Source organism: Callithrix jacchus, chromosome 15 (genome assembly GCF_049354715.1).
Source record: "Callithrix jacchus isolate 240 chromosome 15, calJac240_pri, whole genome shotgun sequence".
Taxonomy (NCBI): Eukaryota; Metazoa; Chordata; class Mammalia; order Primates; family Cebidae; genus Callithrix; species Callithrix jacchus.
The window spans coordinates 66,661,408-66,682,925 of NC_133516.1; the positions used below are offsets into that span (position 1 = coordinate 66,661,408).

General features: G+C 42.1%; 1 protein-coding gene across 50 annotated transcripts in view; it reads left to right on the forward strand.

Annotated features, from left to right (window-relative positions):
- SETD5 (SET domain containing 5) overlaps positions 1-12,665 on the forward strand; it is an 80,923-nt gene extending 68,258 nt beyond the window's left edge. For 25 of the 50 annotated variants that reach the window (XM_078351555.1, XM_078351563.1, XM_035276180.3 and 22 more), the window contains 6 exons: positions 2,988-3,044; positions 4,941-5,405; positions 7,791-8,092; positions 8,997-9,130; positions 9,617-9,705; positions 10,036-12,665. In XM_078351555.1, coding sequence (XP_078207681.1) covers positions 2,988-3,044; positions 4,941-5,405; positions 7,791-8,092; positions 8,997-9,130; positions 9,617-9,705; positions 10,036-10,644 — 1,656 coding nt within the window. In that variant the 3' untranslated portion in view covers positions 10,645-12,665. The remainder of the gene's footprint in view (positions 1-2,987; positions 3,045-4,940; positions 5,406-7,790; positions 8,093-8,996; positions 9,131-9,616; positions 9,706-10,035) is intronic. The other 25 variants (XM_078351571.1, XM_078351579.1, XM_035276190.3 and 22 more) reach the window with 1 other exon arrangement.
- Positions 12,666-21,518: the final 8,853 nt, after the last annotated feature.

Below are 21,518 nucleotides of genomic sequence, written 5' to 3' on the forward strand. Positions count from 1 at the left end.
GATTTAGAAAACATTGGAGTATGGCTTATGGTGAATGCGGATTTTTTCCACTCCAGGTTACTTTCCCTCTTTGTTGTAACGTCTTAGGAATGAGAAGTAAACAAGGCTAGCAACACGTATTCATGAGACAAATGTATTACCTTCACTGTTGGATTAAGTTAGAAATGTCTGTCTCACCTGTTTCAAAAAGTAATTTTGAATCAATTTAGTGTTCAGGTTTGGGTGACAGCAGGTTTGAATACAATCCATTTATACTTTTTTAAAACACTTCATCTATTTCATGTTACTTTGATTTGTAATTAAAATGGACACTGTTTCTTCCAAGAAAAACCTGTTCTGACCACTAAACACACTCTGCCCCCTTGCTTACACTTCTCCAGATGTGTTTTTTGAGAAAGGTGAAGGTTCTAACCAATCTTATCTTTCCTACTGAGCTTTTGGAAATGTGAGGATTCATAATACTTGGATTTTTGTATGAGTAAATCAGAAAGGGAGAGCTAGCAACACTGAAAGCAAAACCATACTCTATATTACTCTAAACCTCTACTTTTGGAGCAGACCTCTTTCTGGGTGAGGGAAAACACCTCCTGGTTACATAATGAGTTTTCCAGGGAAATTACTCTTTACCAGATTCTTTATGACATTCTTTCAGCCAGATAATAAAGCAGCTGATTCAGGCCTTTCTAACTTTACTTTGTCTACTTGCAGTTGACTTTGCAGTTGCACCTAGAGCTTTATAGTAAGGTATCATAGAGGAATTCTCCCTGGAGGACATAAGATTTTAGGAATAGAGTTTCATATTTTACCAATACAGGTTTTATTATAAATGTGGAATTATGAAAATTAGAAGGTAAGTCACTTTCCAAAACAAGCAGATTCAGTACTCAGTGCATTCCTTATCCCTTGTAGTATTTGGGATAACTATTAAATACTGTAAATATAAGGTCATTTTTTTAAATTGATAATCATTTCAATGATACAGTCCAAGCATAATGTTAAAATATCAGGAGGGAAGGAAAATAGTAAATAGTAAAAGGTCCAAGGCATGGTTCCACTTGCAATTTCACTAAGGAAATACAACCTTTTTCATCAATGATAGAACAGATTTTAACCATCCTAACCCATTCTAATCACCATTTTAATGGCCATACTCTTTTCTGTGTTGTAGTACAGAGAGGTGGGGAGTCTTTTTTGTATCAAAGGCCTGACACATTGTGACATATCAAAAAGGTGTCATATATAAAGCTAGCTTAGGCTGATCTCACACCTGGAATCACAGTGCTTTGAGAGGCTGAGGCAGGAGGATTGCTTGAGGCCAGGATTTTGAGACCATCCTGGGTAACATAGTGAGACACATTTCTCCAAAAATAAAATACAAAAATTAGCCAGGTGTGGTGGCATACACCTGTACTCCCAGCTATTTGGGAGGCTAAAGCAGGAAAATCACTTAAGACCAGGAGTTGAAGGCTGCAGTGAGCCATTATTGTGTCGCTACATGCCACCCTGGGCAACAGTGAGATCCTGTCTCTAAAAATAAATTAATTAAAAATCCAGCTTAGGCCAGGTGCAGTGGGACACACCCGTAATCCCAGCTACTCGAGAGGCCAAGGCACGGGAATTGCTTGAGCCTTGAGCCTGAGAGGTTGCAGTGAGCCAATATTACGCCGCTACATTCCAGCCTGGGCAACAGAGCAAGACTGTTCAAAAAAAAAAAAAGCCACCTTATCAACTTAGTTTGGGGAAGGATATTTTTGAAAAGGGTAATAGCATTCGGGAAAATGGTAAGAAGTTTTAAGTGCTAAGGGAAGAAGATAAGTGGTAGAAGAGAACAAGATCTTCAGGAGGGGAAAGCATCTAGAAAGATGAGTGAAAACAACACTGGGAGGGCAAGCTTAGTTAGCCTCTCCTTTCCACCAGGATAATTCTCCCCTTCTTTTCTTGCCCTGAGAGCCATACTCTACTTGCCATTTCACACATAGATGTGTACCACCCACTTTCCATGCCAAGGAAAATTCATAGCCAAAACCCTGCTTTGCTGAAGCAGCCTCAATTTCCCACTACCTCAGCATATGCCTACCACCTAGACCACAGTTATCCACATTAGGCACCCTTTCCTTACGTCAGCCCTAGCACCCTTGCGTCCTTGTCACACTACCACCATCACTTTCCATACATGTTCCCATTTACATCTTTCCATTAAGCACTCACTACTCAGTCTCTGTTATGGGAGTGCTGCCTCAGCTGAAAGTCCCAAGGTAGAGTCCTCTGTAGGATGCAGGGACTTAAGTATACATATACATTGTTTGTCTGTTGTGTTGCCAAAAGTACACTGGATTTTACAAAAGAAGATTAATAGGGGTGCTCAGGTCTAATTAGACTATGCGAAGAACCATCTCTAGCCTGTGAGCTAGGGATTCCATCAGTCACATTTCCTGTAACTGTCATTCAAGAGGAACTGGTCATCTCCCTAACCATGTCAGCCCCCAACACACTAACATCTCCCCCTGAATAGCAGGGGTGGGGGCCTGAGGCATGTAAGAGAATAAAGAAATGTGACAAGCAGAAGAGACATTGGGTAAAGGAATAAGGTCCATCTAATGAGGAATAAGGGGTAGGGTGCCCCCTCAATAACAAATACTAAAGGTTGCTAAACTCTCATCTAAATTACAAAGAAGTATAACACTAAAACTTCACCAATCTAACTCCTTCTTGAATGTGCTTGAGATGTTTACTTATAGCATGAAACATTATAACCAGTTTATCCTTAAATGCTTTCAAAGACACCAGGAAGCATTTCAACAAGTCATTCTGTCCATTGAGATGAGTTCTGCAGTTAAACATTTCCCCTATGCATTCTTATTCAGAACTCCTCCCACCCCCGCAAAAAAGTTGTGGCTAACATCTATGCTTGCTCTTATTTTTTGTTTGTTTTGTTTTGCTTCTTGACTTCGAGTAGATGAATAACAAGATGCTTTTCCCTCCTCTAGAACATATCCTCCCCTGAGAGTTCCCCTGCGCATAGGCCCGAGTCCCTGTCACCCGAGGTAGTTATCACACCATCTCAATCACACTTGGAGGCTGAGAGTGAGTGTTCATGAATGTGTTCCTGAGAGTATGGGGAGGGCCGGGGATCTGAGTGAGTGGGGTGATGGGCTGGAGGGCGGCTGCTCAGTCACCATAAGTTGAATGAGTCTTCCTGTGTGACTGTGACTACACAGGACTGTCAATGTAGATGGAGGAAAATGAAGTTGCTGTGTGTGTGTGTGTGTGTGTGTGTGTGTGTGTGTGTGTGTGTGTGTGGTGGGTTGGTTTTTATTGTTTTGGGGGAGGGGGTGGCTGAAGTTCTGTTAAAGAATAGAATCTAGAAGTCAAGATGCTGGTATGTGGAGCCTTGTTAAAGAAAGGCTAATGAATAAGGTCTGTTAATAAATAAGGAACGTTGAGTCAAAAGTTTGTAAGCCTGTTTTTGAGTTGGGTGTTGACTTATGCCTTGTTCTAGGGTTAATCTGACAGCTCTGTAAACCAGATGTTTTGGCCTTTGGTTGATAGATTGAGCAGCTTCTTTAGGAAGGGAAAGTTATTCTTTCAGCTTTTCTACATTTTCTCTGTAGCTCCTTACTGGGTACACATGGAAACCAAGTGAGTCCCTGGCTTTGTGTCACAGGTCACCATTCTGCAATGGCTAGGATATGGTTGCTGTACAAGTGTTACCTCTTAGTATATCAGTAGAATGCTTTTCTCACAAACCCTGCTGCTGTGAATATGTCAGATTCAGATTTTAGTGCTAATGTTTTTATTATAAGTTTTTGGGTGTGGTAACGATTAACTCTGAATCTATTAATACATGGGACCTTTTTTCTCTTGAAGAGAAAGTTTGAGTCTCAGAAATACTCAACTGAACTTTAACCCCACCACCTTCCAATAAAAAATTAGGGCATAATTCAGTGACAATTTACCAAATTCTGAATCAGTAGTAGTTTATAGGTCAATGTGAAACTGAAAAAGGTTGTATTCCACTAATATACTAGAGATTTTCTTGGTGTTTTGACTCTAGCTTGTCAGAAAAGTAATGCTGTCTCTTCCAGTTGTTAAAGACTCTAAGATAGCATAATTTGGAGACTGATATGGTATGGTATCTGGTTTTCTGGTACCATTCTTTGTAGACGGTTAGCTGTAGTTGACCTAGTATTTATTGGAAGTTTGGAGGTTATGATAACCAAATCGTAGCGGGGGGTTTATTTTTGGTACATTTCAGCATTTCAGAATCTGCAGTGATGAGCATTAGTGGTTTTGTGGTATACTGACATACATTAGAGGATAAAGAAAGAAGAATTGAGTGGCCAGAAAGTTGTCTGAGAAACATAACCTTCTTTAACAGTGAAAGTGAGTCAAGAACTGGTTGGTTGATGTCTTTAATGCCATCCTCCTTTACTGAACCAGTAACTTAAATACTTACCTTCTCCTTTCCTCCACCTTTTTCCCTCCCCCCACCTTCCATCAATATTAATTTAGAAATGAATAAACCCAGATGCCAGTTATCTTAAGACACCAGTCTCATCTTTGTAGTGTGCATGGGGCAAAGGTAAATTTCTAATTATACGACTTGTCCCTTAGTGTAATACAAGGTGACTTCAGCAACCTGATGAAAGACTAAGCAGGCAAAATAGTCACATTTAGCCAATTACCTAATTCTAACTTTCCCAGTATTTCCCATCCAGAAAGACTTGAAAGCAATTTGGGAAAGGCCGGGATTCTTTAGTCCTCTGGCCAATGTACACTGTTGATACATGGGACTTTTACAGAATATAATGGCTTTATCGCTCTACTTCTATCCCTCTTATCTTTCCCTATTCACCTATGTCCTTCTTTCCCTCCTTTCTGCCCTTTGACTTTTTCCTTTCTCCCCTACCCCATGTCTCCGTTGATTTTTATTCTTTCAGCTTTGTCACCGAAAAGACCTGGATTTGGCAAAAGTAGGATACCTTGACTCCAACACTAACAGCTGTGCTGATAGACCTTCCCTGCTCAACTCAGGTCATTCTGACCTGGCTCCTTCCATTGGACCCACTTCTGAGACTGGTTTCCCAAGCAGAAGTGGAGATGGACATCAGACCCTCATGAGAAACTCAGACCAGGCATTTCGGACAGAATTCAATTTGATGTATGCCTACTCCCCTTTGAACGCTATGCCTCGAGCAGATGGACTGTATCGAGGGTCTCCTCTAGTAGGGGATAGGAAGCCTTTACATTTGGATGGGGGATATTGTTCCCCTGCAGAAGGATTTTCCAGCAGATATGAACATGGCTTAATGAAAGACCTCTCTCGTGGATCCTTATCACCTGGTGGTGAAAGGGCCTGTGAAGGAGTCCCATCTGCCCCCCAGAACCCACCACAGAGGAAAAAAGTAAGTGTTTCATGTTATATTGGTGAACTTTTCAAGAATGGTAACCAATTAATTCAGTAGATATTCACTAAGTTTATGCTGTGTGTTCCACACTGCTTTCAGACAAGTGAGACATAGCCTCTGCCATATCCAGTGAAAGACAGACTATTTTAGTACAATTTGATGAATGTTGTAAATATTCAGCAAATGTAAACGCCTATATGTCCCATATACTTGCTAGGCAATTGTGAGTATAGAGCAGTGAAAAAGAAAGTTTACCTATTACTTAGTGTATCCCAAGTTCTAGGCACTGTGTTAAGCTCTTTAAATGTGTTTTATACTCACAGTAATCCGATAAGATAGGCAGTTTTCCATTTTGCACAAGAGGAAGCTAAGGCAGTGGTCACACAGATAGTAAATGGAAGGGCCAGGATACTACCCAGCTTGAGAGAGAAGGCTGGAGTGAGAGGTGGCAGGTTACTGATTTAGCTGAATCTCAAACAATAGGAGTCAGCCAACCAACAAATGCCGGTGAGGTGATGTTACTGCAGAGGGAGTAGATCAGGTAAATAGGTGGCACTCCATTGGGTAGGCAGCTGGCATGCCGTGTGCTGCAAACAGTTGGATGTTGTCCTATGGTGGAAGACTAAGATAGTCAGGAGGAAAGTGCAGAGAGTGCTGGGCTGGGCCGGGCCAGGCCATAGAGAGCTTGCTAATGGGTTAGGACTCCACTTGTAAGTAACACCTGATCTAGAAGTCACAAAGCTTTTGCATAAGTGGTTCTCAACCAGGGGTGTTTGAGAATGTGTAGGAGTGTTTTGAATTGTCACAGTGACTTGCATTTACTGAGCAGGACCAGGGATGCTGAATGTCCTGTGTAGGGGACAATCCCATGTAATGGCAAACATCTGTAGTATCCTCATTAAAATAAAACCTGGGGGTTTTTTATATTTTCATTACAATGATATTCATTACCAGAATTTATTAACTTTCCAAAATTATGTATAGAAAATGCATATGCAAAACTGTCTTACAATTTATATTTTTGTTATATTTGGACAGCAAAATGAGAGCCCGAAGGGGACAGAAGGAGGAGGAAATGTTGGCAGATAATTTGGAATAAGATAGTAATTGGTTTCAAAGACTGTTGCATGAACAACATTGACTGCTAGAAACAAACATGAAAACAATCTTTGGGTTTCTAGTTTTATAATATTTACTATGTGCAAAAGTCATAGAAATCATGATGTGTTATTTCAGAAACACTTCTGAAATTTTTTGGGCCCCTTTAAGCATAAATTTAAGCCTATGCCAAATTCTGTGCTGGGTGTTAAAGATAAAAAGCCAAATAAAATTAACCTTTGCCCTCCTAGAACTTATAGTTTAGTCAGGGAGCAATCAAGACACTGTGTAATAGGTTCTACAGAGTGTATAACCAGTGTGCCAGAACAGCAAAGAGGTGGTATACTAGGCAGGGCAGGGATTGTGGTGGGCAGGGTCAGGTGGGGGTGGGGGATCCGCTGCCAGGAAAGAATGAGTAAGTATTAGGGAGGTGAAGGGGAAAGTTATCAAGTACTCTTCTAGAGCTAGCTTGCTGAAAGTATAAACTAGAAGCCGGGCGCAGTGGCTCACGCCTGTAATATCAGCACTTTGGGAGGCCGAGGTGGTTGGATCACCTGAGGTCGGGAGTTCGAGACCAGCCTGACCAACATGAAGAAACCCCTATCTTTTAAAAAAAATTTTAAAGTATAAACTAGAAATAATTTCCTCTCTTTCTACATTAATTACATCTATGTGTAAGACAAACAATAATAAATTTCTATTTATGTCTTGAAAAATTGATCATATCTAAGTACCCTGGAACATTGGTGTTCTTTTGTTTGTTTTTTGTTGTTTTCTTTCTCTCTCCATCTCTTTTCTCCATCTCTCTCTCTCCCCTTTTCCCTCCTTCTTTCTCTCTCTCTCAGCTAACTCTAGGGATTCCCAAGGAGTACAGAACAGCCGTTAGAATCACATAGGAGGCTTTTCAAACTATATAAGCTTCCAGTTCTCCCTTTTCTGGGTACTCCCATTGTTCCAAATAACTATGATAGCACGCTTCTGTTACTGTGTAATGGTAACCTCACAGGTTCCTGAAGACAGAAAAAAGGTGGTGATCTAATTGCCCAACATCATTCTTCAAAAATTTGCCTCCTAGTTTATTCTCTTCCTCTTATTAGTTTCCGAATGTCTTAAATATGTAGCCCTGCTCAGATCTCTGTCACATCTAAAAAAAACGTTGTCAGGATCGGTGTTTGCTTTGTTTGAATGACTTGGCTAGTGGTTTACTATGGTTCCATCTTTCCTTGTTGCTAGTGATCCACTAATGATATCCAGCTAGAGTACCATTTCTTTTTTCCTTTCTAGGTATCCTTGCTGGAATACCGAAAACGGAAACAAGAAGCTAAGGAAAATTCTGCTGGTGGGGGAGGTGACTCTGCACAAAGCAAAAGCAAGTCTGCAGGAGCTGGGCAAGGCAGCAGTAACTCTCTTTCTGACACTGGTGCCCATGGTGTGCAGGGATCCTCAGCCCGAACCCCATCTTCCCCTCACAAAAAATTCTCCCCATCTCATTCCTCTATGTCCCATTTGGAGGCGGTAAGCCCATCAGATTCCAGAGGCACTTCTTCATCTCACTGCAGACCTCAAGAGAATATCAGCAGTAGGTGGTAAGTTTATATTTGATGTTTTATAGTTAAATTGGAGGTTGGGGGAGTATAAAACTAGGATCATTCCCAGTTTTACCTAAAATCTATGGGAACACTTGATGGGAACATCTGAGACAGCCAGCCGACACTGCCATCTGTCCTGTTCAGCTGATTTAATAGTGTCAGCTGCAATCCCCCAGCTTTGCAGAATTAAGAATTACCAAAATGCCTGTGGAGCAGCACTTTGGATGACATGTAGTTATGGATGCAGATGAGCTCTTTTATTTGGTGGGCACTAACACTACTTCTTGTATTTCTCATTTCACATGAAAGGTGAGTCAAGAATCCAGCCAAGTTCCACATGAATTAACAGCAGATATCTCCTTCCACACAGCTAGCATACACAGAGCAAAAAGACATTCTGAAAGTACTTGTCTGTTTTAGGGGAGACCATGAATTTAAAAATGAATATTACTGGTGGCAAGTACTGAGGATCAAGTGAGTGAAATAGAGAATGAAGCATAGGAGTTCAGGGATCTTGAACTGAAAAAAATAAGACTGGGAAAGAAGAGTTCTGGCTCAAATGTTTAATATTCATTAATCTATGAAACCTTTATTAAAACCACTACTATGTATCAGGCACATAATTTCCCAGAGGAGAAATTTTTAACATTTTTTAAATGGCAGTTTAGGGAAGTTGACATCTTTAATCCATTTTTTCCTTGATTTATTTTTTTTTTAAGTGGTTGTTTCTTTTTTGTGCCTGACATAGTTTGGGGCACAGGAAATACCTTGTTTTAAATTGGTTCTGAAGGAAGTAATGTTTAAGAGGATGTTTTAAGGAAATAGATTGTGTACCTTAGTTGGGCTTCATTTGTTTCAGGTAAGTCCTGTGACTTGAACTTGCACCCTATTGCCTTTACAGGATGGTTCCCACATCAGTAGAACGACTCCGAGAAGGAGGGAGTATCCCCAAGGTCCTCCGAAGCAGTGTGAGGGTGGCCCAAAAGGGAGAGCCCTCTCCCACGTGGGAAAGTAACATCACAGAGAAAGATTCAGGTGAGCCCTTGGACTTCTGCTGCCAACCACATTCAGGGACACATGAGCCAAGCTCTGTACAGTTCATGCCAGGTGCTGAGTTGAGGTGAGTCAGTTTCTGATGCAGTTAGACTCTTCTCTATGCTAGGTTCCAGCCCACTTGGGCGCTTTTGGGTTACATTTGTAAGATCTAGCATCGCTTGCTCTCTGTCTGCTCTTTTTTCCCCAAGGGATACCTTTCAGTAACTCTCATCTCTCCAAAATCCTGGAAATCCACCTCGATGAAGGATGAAGAAAAAGAAGGAGACAAGAATCAGATCAGGCATTTAGAACATAGCCCATAATTAACCACTCCTTTTGCCCTTCTGGCATGCTGCACTCACCTGATTTGTCACAAAGAGAGCAGCATGGGTTGGTGATGGCATTGGTGATTTGAATGAACAATGGCTATTTCTTATTGTAAGAAGCCAAGTTGATTTTTTCATATATATATATTTTACTTTCCAGATCCTGCAGATGGAGAAGGCCCAGAGACACTGAGCTCCACACTTTCTAAAGGAGCAACTGTTTACAGCCCTTCCAGATACAGCTACCAGGTGAGATGAGAAATTGCTGATCTCTAGACATAGGAGTGTATTCTGGGTTCCAAATTGTTTGTCCTAGTCATCCTTTGCCATTGAGATGTTGTCTTTGCATATAGTTTCAGCAACCGTGGAAATAAGTCATCATCTGCTTACCCTCAGGTAATAAATTATGCCAGAACATGAATAAGGTGATCAAAGACCGCCATTTTACTGCCTTTGGTTTCCTAAAAAGAATACATGGTTAAAAGTTGAAGAAGAAAAAAAGTAGGGTATTATTAATGTTCACCAGCCATTTAAGGGACTTGTTCACCTCCTTATTCTTTTCCTCCCAACTTTGTCTAGCTCCTGCAGTGTGATAGTCCCCGGACAGAATCACAAAGCCTCCTTCAGCAGAGTTCCTCCCCCTTCAGAGGACATCCTACACAATCTCCAGGATACAGTTATCGAACTACTGCACTGAGACCTGGAAACCCTCCCTCTCACAGTTCATCAGAATCATCCCTCTCTTCCACATCCTATTCCAGCCCCGCCCACCCTGTGTCCACAGACTCGTTGGCCCCATTTACGGGGACACCAGGGTATTTTAGCAGCCAGCCACATTCTGGAAACAGCACTGGCAGCAATCTTCCAAGGAGGAGCTGCCCGTCTAGTGCTGCTAGCCCTACCCTGCAGGGACCCTCAGACTCACCAACCTCAGACTCAGTTTCTCAGTCCAGCACAGGAACTCTGAGTTCCACCTCCTTTCCTCAGAACTCTAGGTCGTCATTGCCATCAGACTTACGGACTATCAGTCTGCCCAGTGCTGGGCAGTCAGCTGTCTACCAGGCCTCCAGGGTATCTGCGGTTTCCAATTCACAGCACTACCCACACCGTGGGAGTGGGGGTGTGCACCAGTACCGACTCCAGCCACTGCAAGGGTCAGGAGTCAAGACTCAGACAGGACTTTCCTAGGGCTTCTGGATTTGGGCAAACTGAACTGAATGAGCCCATAGCTGCTTCCTTCCAGCTGCCTCTGGAACCTAGGCTGAGCATATTGCTGGGGAAGGGGGGGTACAAGGTGCCAGAGGATTGGGTCTGGTGGACAAGAAACAAGACTTGTGGTCACAATTGGCCTCTGGCCTTGGAGAAAGATGTAAATCTTGTCTGAAGCAGAGACTATAAAGAAGTTTCTCCCTGCTGTCAAGGGTACATTGTTGACAAGCAAATGGTGTTTCGGTTAGTAACGGTTCTAAGTGCAATGAGTTGTGTTGAAGCCTCCGTCTCCCATCCTTGCCTGTAGCCTGTAGTCACTTGTGCAGTGAGGACATCTTTTTAAATTAAAAAAAAAAAAAGTTTTCAAAGGAAAAAAGTGAAAAGAGCCAATCTCAAAGCTCCAAGCCATCTGAATACTGTTAGGGTTTCATGCACTTAAGAAAAAAGGTAGGTATATAAATGTTCATCCTAAGACAACCATTCCAAAAGCAGGTATCTGGCCAGTGTGTGTCCACCAAGAATCCTGCCTATCTTTGTCTTAAGATCACCAAGAAATAGGCAGGGATAGTAAAGCTTGGAACCTGCACCAACTGGAAGGTGCCTGGCTCTTTGAAGAAAAGCTCATGGTCAGCTCTTGATTATTCGGGAGCAGATTATCTGAGTAGATTGTCTGAGCCTCCATACTACTTCTCCTTCCCAACCTATTTCACAGCTCAGTAACCCATGGAGTAAGTATTCAAGGAAAAGAGGAATGAGACGTGGTATAGGCCAATTGCATTGCTACTTACCAGCTTTTGGCAATGAATTTGATGAGGAAGGATACCAAGTGGTTTGGGAATGCTTTGAATTTTATTTTTTCTACTCCCAGTTAATCAGGAGTTGATGATCCCATGAGCAGGACCGCCTCCATGATTGGGGAGTATGTACTTGTGACTGCAGGGTAAGAGTAGGAAGATAGGTTTGTGGAGTGGCACCGACAGGACTGTGATTGTGTGTGGGCCTGCCCCACATTTCTTTGGGGGAATGCTTATGTGAGTGGGCCCAGTGAAAGTTACCAAGCCACCCACACCCCTAACACTGTTCTGGATGAGAGATGAGAGCAGACTGGCTTCTCCCCATCAGTGCATTGTGCCTGTTGTACACCCCTGGAGGAGCCCTAGAGCCAGCCCAGGTGGGGTACACAATCTTTTTAAATTCCATATGGTTGCCAGCTTATTTCTTTCACTTGTTTACTGTAATATCTGGCGTGTTTTTATTTATCTAATTTTGTATTCAGTTATAACCATGGTAGGGGTAGTGAATATATGACAGGTGTAATCCCTGGTGCTGCAGTGGACCTTCTTTTCTTTTGGACAAGATAATACTGTGAGTTTCCCTCCTTCCTTCCCTCTAATTTGTTTTCTCTTACTTTTTCCCCCCAGCCTCTTGCATCCCCTTTTCTACCCTGTCCTACAACTCTCATATGCACAGTCTTCTCTCTTTGTGTGTGACTGTTACAAAATTTCACTTTTCAAAATCGAATCAGGTGTTTGCTCAAATGAGGGGAGATTTTTTTTTTTTTTTTTTTAATGCTGAGACCTCAGCAGAGTACTTTTCTTTTTGTTGTTTCCCCCACAAACCCATCAGTCTGGGAGAGCATTGGGAGTGGAAATCATGTTGCCTGGGATGCTGGTTTCTTTGTATATTATATAAAACGTATGTAAATGTCTCTCCATTTGGGCTGGGGTTTGCATTCTCCCCTTGGCTATTGACCGAGGGGAGAGGCCAGCGGGCAGGCGGCCCTCACCCTGCCTGGCACGTGCAGAGACCCCAGCCACTCTGTGTGGGCAGGGTGCTGTCAAGACCAGACCTCTTGGGGGGGTAGGGGAGGGTGGGTGGGGGGAACTCTTGGAAGGAAAGAAGTATCACTTCTTTCTCAAGTGGAGTGTTTACACCTTGCTGTAACATTTGAACTTTCACAAGAGATGTAATAATTTTGATAATAAAATTCTTAACCATAATAATCATAAAGTTGAGAACTTCTTTGTCCAATTTTGTGGCCCTGCCTTACCTGCTTTTCCTAATGCCATTTTTACCTGAGGAGAATGTGCCCTTGGTGGAGTTGTTTTGCCTGTCATAATGGGGCCAGGAATACTGTCTGATCTACTTTGCTTTTTACGATTGCAGTCAGGACAGTGTGAAGGCAAACCTGCAACAGTGCAAGTGAGCATTACAAACTGCCTTGAACTTGAGTAGTGTTCCTGACCTTGGCCTCATTCATTCAGCAACTATTTGTTGGTCTTTCTCTTTCATTCAAAAAGGCACTGTTTTTAGTGCTAGACTTATGGTGATTAGAATGCTGGTTGGGGTGGTTAAAGTAATGTCTCTTCTCTCATGGAGTTTAAATTCTACTGGAATAGAGACCTAAACTGGTACAAAATTTTAAATAGTCATTGCCATTTTAATTGTCTCCTAGGAGATATGTGACTAAGGCAGTTGAAGGAGCCACTCTAGATTGGTTGGTCAAGAAAAGTCTCTGTGGAGTTGACACTTAAACTGAGACCTCAGTGACAAGGAGGCAGTCCTGGGACGATGTGAATGAAGTTCATTCCTGGGCATTGCAGACTCTGGTAAAGAAAGCTTGGTTAAGATGTAGTGAATGGGTGGGGCTGGGAAAGGGCATAGAAGATCCATTAAGAGGGAGATAGGGGTCAGATCATGTAGAGCAAGGGTCAGCAAACTTTCTATAAAGGGCCAGGTAGTAAATATTTAGACTTTGCAAGCTATATGGTCTCTGTTATAATTAATCATCTCTTTGGCTGGGTGTGAATCATGCCTGTAATCCCGGCACTTTGGAAGGCCAAGGCAGGCAGATCACTTGAGGTCAGGAGTTCTAGACCAGTATGACCAACATGGCAAAACCTTGTCTCTACTAAAAATACGAAAATTAACCAGGCGTGGTGCATGTTTATAATCCCAGCTACTCAGGAGACTAAGGCAGTAGAATCACTTGAACCTGGGAGGCAGAGGTTATAGTGAACCAAGATCACACCATTGCACTCCACCCTGAGCGATAGAGCAAGACTCTGTCTCAAAAAAATAAAATGTTCAGCTCTTCCATTGCAGTGCAGGAGGCATAGACAGTATGTGGCTGTGTTACAATAAAACTTTATTTACAGAAAACAAGTGGCAAGTTGGATTTGATTTGTAGGCTGTAGTTTCCTGGTCTCTAATGTAGAACCTTGTAGGTATAGTTTAAATAATCTGGATTCAATAAGTACAGTGGAGGAGTCATTGCAGGATTTGAAGAAGAGAAGTGACATAGGTCTAATTTATATTTGGTTTAATTTTTTTTTTTTATTGCATTTTAGGTTTTGGGGTACATGTGCAGAACATGCAAGACAGTTGCATAGGTACACTCATGGCAGTGTGCTTTGCTTCCTTTCTCCCCTTCACCCACATTTGGCATTTCTCCCCAGTATTTCCCTCCCCAGCTCCCCCTCCCGCTGGCCCTCCCCTTTTCCCCCCAATAGACCCCAGTGTTTAGTACTCCCCTCCCTGTGTCCATGTGTTCTCATTTTTCATCACCCGCCTATGAGTGAGAATATGCGGTATTTCAATTTCTGTTCTTGTGTCAGTTTGCTGAGAATGATGTTCTCCAGATTCATCCATGTCCCTACAAACAACACAAACTCATCATTTCTGATTGCTGCATAATATTCCATGGTGCATATGTGCCACATTTTCCCAGTCCAGTCTATCATCATTGGGCATTTGGGTTGATTCCAGGTCTTTGCTATTGTAAACAGTGCTGCAGTGAACATTCGTGGGCATGTGTCCTTATAGTAGAATGATTTATAGTCCTTTGGATATATACCCAGTAATGGGATTGCTGGTTCAAATGGAATTTCTATTTCTAAGGCCTTGAGGCCTTCCACAATGGTTGAACTAATTTACACTCCCACCAACAGTGTAAAAGTGTTCCTTTTTCTCCACATCCTCTCCAGCATCTGTTGTCTCCAGATTTTTTAATGATCGCCATTCTAACTGGCGTGAGATGGTATCTCAATGTGGTTTTGATTTGCATCTCTCTGATGACCAGTGACGATGAGCATTTTTTCATATGATCGTTGGCCTCATATATGTCTTCTTTCATAAAGTGTCTGTTCATATCCTTTGCCTAATTTTGAAGGGGCTTGATTTTTTCCTGTAAATCTGTTTGAGTTCTTTGTAAATTCTGGATATCAGCCCTTTGTCAGATGGGTAAACTGCAAAAATTTTTTCCCATTCTGTTGGTTGCAGATTCACTCTAGTGACTGTTTCTTTTGCCGTGCAGAAGCTGTGGAGTTTGATTAGGTCCTATTTGTATATTTTGGCTTTTGTTGCCAATGCTTTTGGTGTTTTGGTCATGAAGTCCTTGCCTACTCCTATGTCCTGGATGGTTTTGCCTAGATTTCCTTCTAGGGTTTTTATGGTGCCAGGTCTTATGTTTAAGTCTTTAATTTATCTGGAGTTAATTTTAGTGTGAGGTGTCAGGAAGGGGTCCAGTTTCTGCTTTCTGCACATGGCTAGCCAGTTTTCCCAACACCATTTGTTAAACAGGGAATCCTTTCCCCATTGCTTGTTTTTGTCAGGTTTATCAAAGATTGTATGGTTGTAGGTATGTTGTGTTGCCTCCGATGCCTCTGTTTTATTCCACCTGGTCTATGTCTCTGTTTTGGTACCAGTACCATGCTGTTTTGATTACTGTAGCCTTGTAGTATAGTTTGAAATCCGGTAGTGTGATGCCCCCCGCTGTGTTCTTTTTGCTTAGAATTGACTTGGCTGTGCGGGCTCTCTTTTGGTTCCATATGAAGTTCATGGTGGTTTTTTCCAGTTCTGTGAAGAAAGTCAATGGTAGCTTGATGGGGATAGCATTGATTCTGTAAATTACTTTGGGCAGTATAGCCATTTTCACAATAGTAATTCTTCCTAACCATGAACATGAAATGTTTCTCCATCTGTTTGTGTCCTCTCTTATTTCGTTGAGCAGTGGTTTGTAGTTCTCCTTGAAGAGGTCCCTTACGTTCCTTGTGAGTTGTATTCCTAGGTATTTTATTCTTTTTGTAGCAAGTGTGAATGGCAGTTCGTTCTTGATTTGGCTTTCTTTAAGTCTGTTATTGGTGTATAGGAATGCTTGTGATTTTTGCACATTGATTTTATATTCTGAGACTTTGCTGAAGTTGCTTATCAGTTTCAGGAGTTTTGGGCTGAGGTGATGGGGTCTTCTAGGTATACTATCATGTCGTCTGCAAATAGAGACAATTTGGCTTCCATCTTTCCTATTTGAATACCCTTTATTTCTTTTTCTTGCCTGATTGCTCTGGCTAGAACTTCCAGTACTATATTGAATAGGAGTGGTGAAAGAGGGCATCCTTGTCTAGTGCCGGATTTCAAAGGGAATGCTTCCAGTTTTTGCCCATTCAGTATGATATTGGCTGTTGGTTTGTCATAAATAGCTTTTATTACTTTGAGATACGTTCCATCAATACCGAGTTTATTGAGGGTTTTTAGCATAAAGGGCTGTTGAATTTTGTCAAATGCCTTCACTGCGTCAATTGAGATAATCATGTGGTTTTTGTTTTTGGTTCTGTTTATGTGGTGAATTACGTTTATAGACTTGCATATGTTGAACCAGCTTTGCATCCCCGGGGATGAATCCTACTTGATCATGATGGATAAGTTTTTTGATTTGCTGTTGCAATCGGCTTGCCAATATTTTATTGAAGATTTTTGTGTCAATGTTCATGGATATTGGCCTGAAGTTTTCTTTTCTTGTTGGGTCTCTGCCGGGTTTTGGTATCAGGATGATATTGGTCTCATAAAATGATTTGGGAAGGATTCCCTCTTTTTGGATTATTTGGAATAGTTTCAGAAGGAATGGTACCAGCTCCTCTTTGTGTGTCTGGTAGAATTCGGCTGTGAACCCATCTGGACCTGGGCTTTTTTTGTGTGGTAGGCTCTTAATTGCTGCCTCAACTTCTGACCTTGTTATTGGTCTATTCATAGTTTCAGCTTCCTCCTGGTTTAGGCTTGGGAGGACACAGGAGTCCAGGAATTTATCCATTTCTTCCAGGTTTACTAGTTTATGTGCATAGAGTTGTTTGTAATATTCTCTGATGATGGTTTGAATTTCTGTGGAATCTGTGATGATTTCCCCTTTATCATTTTTTATTGCATCTATTTGGTTGTTCTCTCTTTTCTTTTTAATCAGTCTGGCTAGTGGTCTATTTTGTTGATCTTTTCAAAAAACCAGCTCTTGGATTTATTGATTTTTTGAAGGGTTTTTCGTGTCTCTATCTCCTTCAGCTCAGCTCTGATCTTAGTTATTTCTTGTCTTCTGCTGGGTTTTGAGTTTTTTTGATCTTGCTCCTCTAGCTCTTTCCATTTTGACGATAGGGTGTCAATTTTGGATCTCTCCATTCTCCTCATATGGGCACTTATTGCTATATATTTTCCTCTAGAGACTGCTTTAAATGTGTCCCAGAGATTCTGGCATGTTGTGTCTTCATTCTCATTGGTTTCAAAGAACTTCTTTATTTCTGCCTTCATTTCATTTTTATCCATTCAAGAGCCAGTTGTTCAGTTTCTTCCATGAAGCTGTGCGGTTCTGGGTTGGTTTCTGAATTCTGAATTCTAACTTGATTGCACTATGGTCTGAGAGACTGTTTGTTATGATTTCCGTTGTTTTGCATTTGTTGAGCAGTGCTTTACTTCCAATTATGTGGTCAATTTTAGAGTAGGTGTGATGTGGTGCTGAGAAGAATATATATTCTGTGGATTTGGGGTGGAGAGTTCTGTAAATGTCTATCAGGTTTGCTTGCTCCAGGTCTGAGTTCAAGCCCTGGATATCCTTGTTGATTTTCTGTCTGGTTGATCAGTCTAATATTGACAGTGGAGTGTTAAAGTCTCCCACTATTATTGTGTGGGAGTCTAAGTCTCTTTGTAAGTCATTAAGAACTTGCTTTATGTATCTGGGTGCTCCTGTATTGGGTCCATATATGTTTAGGATCATTAGCTCTTCTTGTTGTATCGATCCTTTTACCATTATGTAATGGCCTTCTTTGTCTCTTTTGATCTTTGTTGCTTTAAAGTCTATTTTATCAGAGATGAGAATTGCAACTCCTGCTTTTTTTTGCTCTCCATTTGCTTGGTAAATCTTCCTCCATCCCTTTATTTTGAGCCTTTGTGTATCCTTGCATGTGAGATGGGTTTCCTGGATACAGCACACTGATTGATGGGTTTTGGTTTTTTATCCAATTTGCCAGTCTGTGTCTTTTGATTGGTGCATTTAGTCCATTTGCATTTAGGGTTAATATTGTTATGTGTGAATTTGATACTGCCATTTTGATGCTAGCTGGCTGTTTTGCCCATTAGTTGTTGTAGATTCTTCATCATGTTGATGCTCTTTAGCATTTAGTGTGATTTTGGAATGGCTGGTACTGGTTGTTCCTTTCTATGTGTAGTGCCTCTTTCAGGAGCTCTTGTAAAGCAGGCCTGGTGGTGACAAAATCTCTGAGTACTTGCTTGTTTGCAAAGGATTTTATTTTTCCTTCACTTATGAAGCTCAGTTTGGCTAGATATGAAATTCTGGGTTGAAAGTTCTTTTCTTTAAGGATGTTGAATATTGGCCCCCACTCTCTTCTGGCTTGTAATGTTTCTGCCGAGAGATCTGCTGAGTCTGATGGGCTTCCCTTTGTGGGTGACCCGACCTTTCTCTCTGGCTGCCCTTAGTATTTTCTCCTTTATTTCAACCTTGTTGAATCTGACGATTATGTGCCTTGGGGTTGCTCTTCTTGCGGAATATCTTTGTGGTGTTCTCTGTATTTCCTGCATTTGAGTGTTGGCCTGTCTTGCTAGGTGGGGGATATTTTCCTGGATAATGTCCTGAAGAGTATTTTCCAGCTTGGATTATTCTCTTCATCACATTCTGGTACACCTATCAAACGTAGGTTAGGTCTCTTCACATAGTCCCACATTTCTTGGAGACTTTGTTCATTCCTTTTTGCGCTTTTTTCTCTGATCTTGGTTTCTCGTTTTATTTCATTGAGTTGATCTTCGACTTCTGATATTCTTTCTTCTGCTTGGTCAATTCGGCTGTTGAAACTTGTGCATGCTTCGTGAAGTTCTCGTATTGTGTTTTCAGCTCCTTTAATTCATTCATATTCCTCTCTAAGGTATCCATTCTTGTTATCATTTCCTCGAATCTTTTTTCAAATCTTTTTTCAAGGTTCTTAGTTTCTTTGCATTGATTTAAAACATGTTGTTTTAGCTCACAAAAGTTTCTCATTATCCACCTTCTGAAGTCTAATTCTGTCATTTCGTCACAGTCATTCTCCTTCCAGCTTTGTTCCCTTGCTGGTGAGGAGTTTTGGTCCTTTGTAGGAGGTGAGGTGTTCTGGTTTCGGGTGTTTTCCTCCTTTTTGCGCTGGTTTCTTCCCATCTTTGTGGATTTATCCACCTGTCGTCTGTGTAGATGAAGTATTTCTGTTACTTGGTTTTCCTTCTACCAGTCTAGCCCCTCCACTGTACTACTGTTGAGGTCCACTCTAAGGCCCTGCTTGTCTGGGGTGCACCTATAGCAGCTGCGGAACAGTGAGGGATGCTACCAGTTTCTTTTTCTGCTATCTTTGTCCCAGAATGATGCCTGCCAAATGTCAGTCTTCTGGATATAGAGGGGTCAGGGAGCTGCTTGAGGAGACAGTCTGTACTTTATAGGAGCTCAAGTGCTGAGCTGTGAGCTCTGTTGTTCATTCAGGGCTGTTAGGCGGCTACGTTTAATTCTGCTGCAGCAGAACTCATTAAAAAAAACCCTTTTTTTCTCAGATGCTCTGTCTTGGGGGGGTTGGGGCTTCCTTTGTTAGTGTCCGTTGTGCTGTCCTGCCCAGCTAGGAGGCAGTCTAGTCACTATTTGCCTGCCAAGGCTCCGCCCTGCTGGTGTGAGGTTCGCCCTGTTGCTGCAGGCTCTGCCCTTCTGCTGCGGTTTCCACCCTGCTGCCACGGGCTATGCCCTGCGGCGGAGTCTCTGTTGTAGCGGGTTGCCTCGGCAACAGCAGGCTGCGTCAGCAATGGTCATGTACCTCAGTAGGAGCAGATTGCCTCGGTAATGGCAGACGCCCCTCCGCCACGGAGCTGCACCATACTGGGTTCAGCTGTGCTCTAAGGGAACCTCTCCACCGGGAACATTTGGAATCTCCATTTTGTTTGTCCCACTGCGCTACCCCAAATGCTGTTTTCCTGGAATCTCCTGAGCTGGCTCACTGTCCAAGTCCCATTCAGTCTCAATTTCAGCCCTCTCAGGTCTCAGGGCACCCGGACCAGTGCGCTTTGTGCAGAGCGCTGTGTAGCATCACTGCGCTATAGCGCCGGCCACTGGCCGCACCGACTCCCGGTTGCACCAGCCAAAACCTCTGCCTGGCGTCCCGCATCTCTTTTATACCTGGGAATTTCCCCGTTCTGTGGGCAACAAAGATCCGTGTGGAAATGCGGCCCTGACTCACCCTCTCTGCGCATTCACCAAGAGCTTCAATCCTGGGTTGTTCTCACTGCGCCATCTTGAGTCCTCTCTTGGTTTAATTTTTTTTAACTACTCTATTGATCCTGTTGCTGAAGAGATGAGTAGGAGCTGAGAAACCAGTTTGGAAAGTAGAGCAGTTGTTTAGGCAAGCAATGATGCAATAGTGGTGTCTATTAAGATGGTAATGATGGGGATAAGAAGTAATTGGAATCAGAATATGTTTTTCAAGTACACAGCAGAACTTGCCAATGGATTGAATTGGCATTATTGTGTTCTAACATGTGTTTGACGAATATTTACCAGGTAACTAAGGTAGACTGCATTTTGCAAAGCACATAAGGGATTCAAAGATGAAGATACTATTTATTAGTTTGAGGAGGTTAGAAAGTAATTGGAAACATAACAAAACCACTTGTTTCTTAGAAGACTCCCTCCAAAATGCCCTAGGAATACCTAGGTAGCCTACCACCAACCACAACCTAATTCTACCTGGGGTAGGAAGAGAATAGTATGCATGCTCTTTAAAAAGTGTTTCCATATACAGTGTCTTACTTAGACTCATAATTCTGTGAAGAAAGCAAGCCAAATGCCAGAAGTTAAAGATGAGAAATTGAGACCTAGTATAGTGTTTCAGCTATACCATAGGGCTTCTGATAATGAATAAAACTAAACACCTTATCTACTAAAAATACAAAAATTAGCTGGGCATGGTGGTGTGTTCCTAATTCCAGCTACTCGGGAGGCTGAGGCAGGAGAATTGCTTGGACCCAGGAGGTAGAGGTTGCAGTAAGCCAAGATCGCACCATTGCACTCCAGCCTGGGCTACAAAGTGAGACTCCATCTCAAAAAAATAAAATAAAATAACTAACTGATTTCTGCCAGAATTGGAAGGTTCTGTTTCATGACCACTTGCTGAACACCTGTGTGCTAGGCTACATCTGAAATGCTGAGAGTATTAAGGTAAGACCATCAACTGCCCATCAGAGTTAACCTATTTGCTATTCTTTTCAAGTACCTACTGTGTTACTAGGTACTTTGCTTTTGATATGGTGTAATTCAGAGGTGTTTAATTTTTTTTTTTTTTTTTTTTTTTTTTTTTTTTTTTTTTTTTTTTTTTGAGACAGAGTCTCGCTCTGTCACCAGGCGCCAGGCTGGAGTGCAGTGGCGCAATCTCGGCTCACTGCAACCTCCGCCTCCTGGGTTCAAGCAATTCTCCTGCCTCAGCCTCCTGAGTAGCTGAGATTACAGGCACACGCCACCATACCCAGCTAATTCTTTTTATATTTTTAGTAGGGACGGGGTTTCACCACGTTGGCCA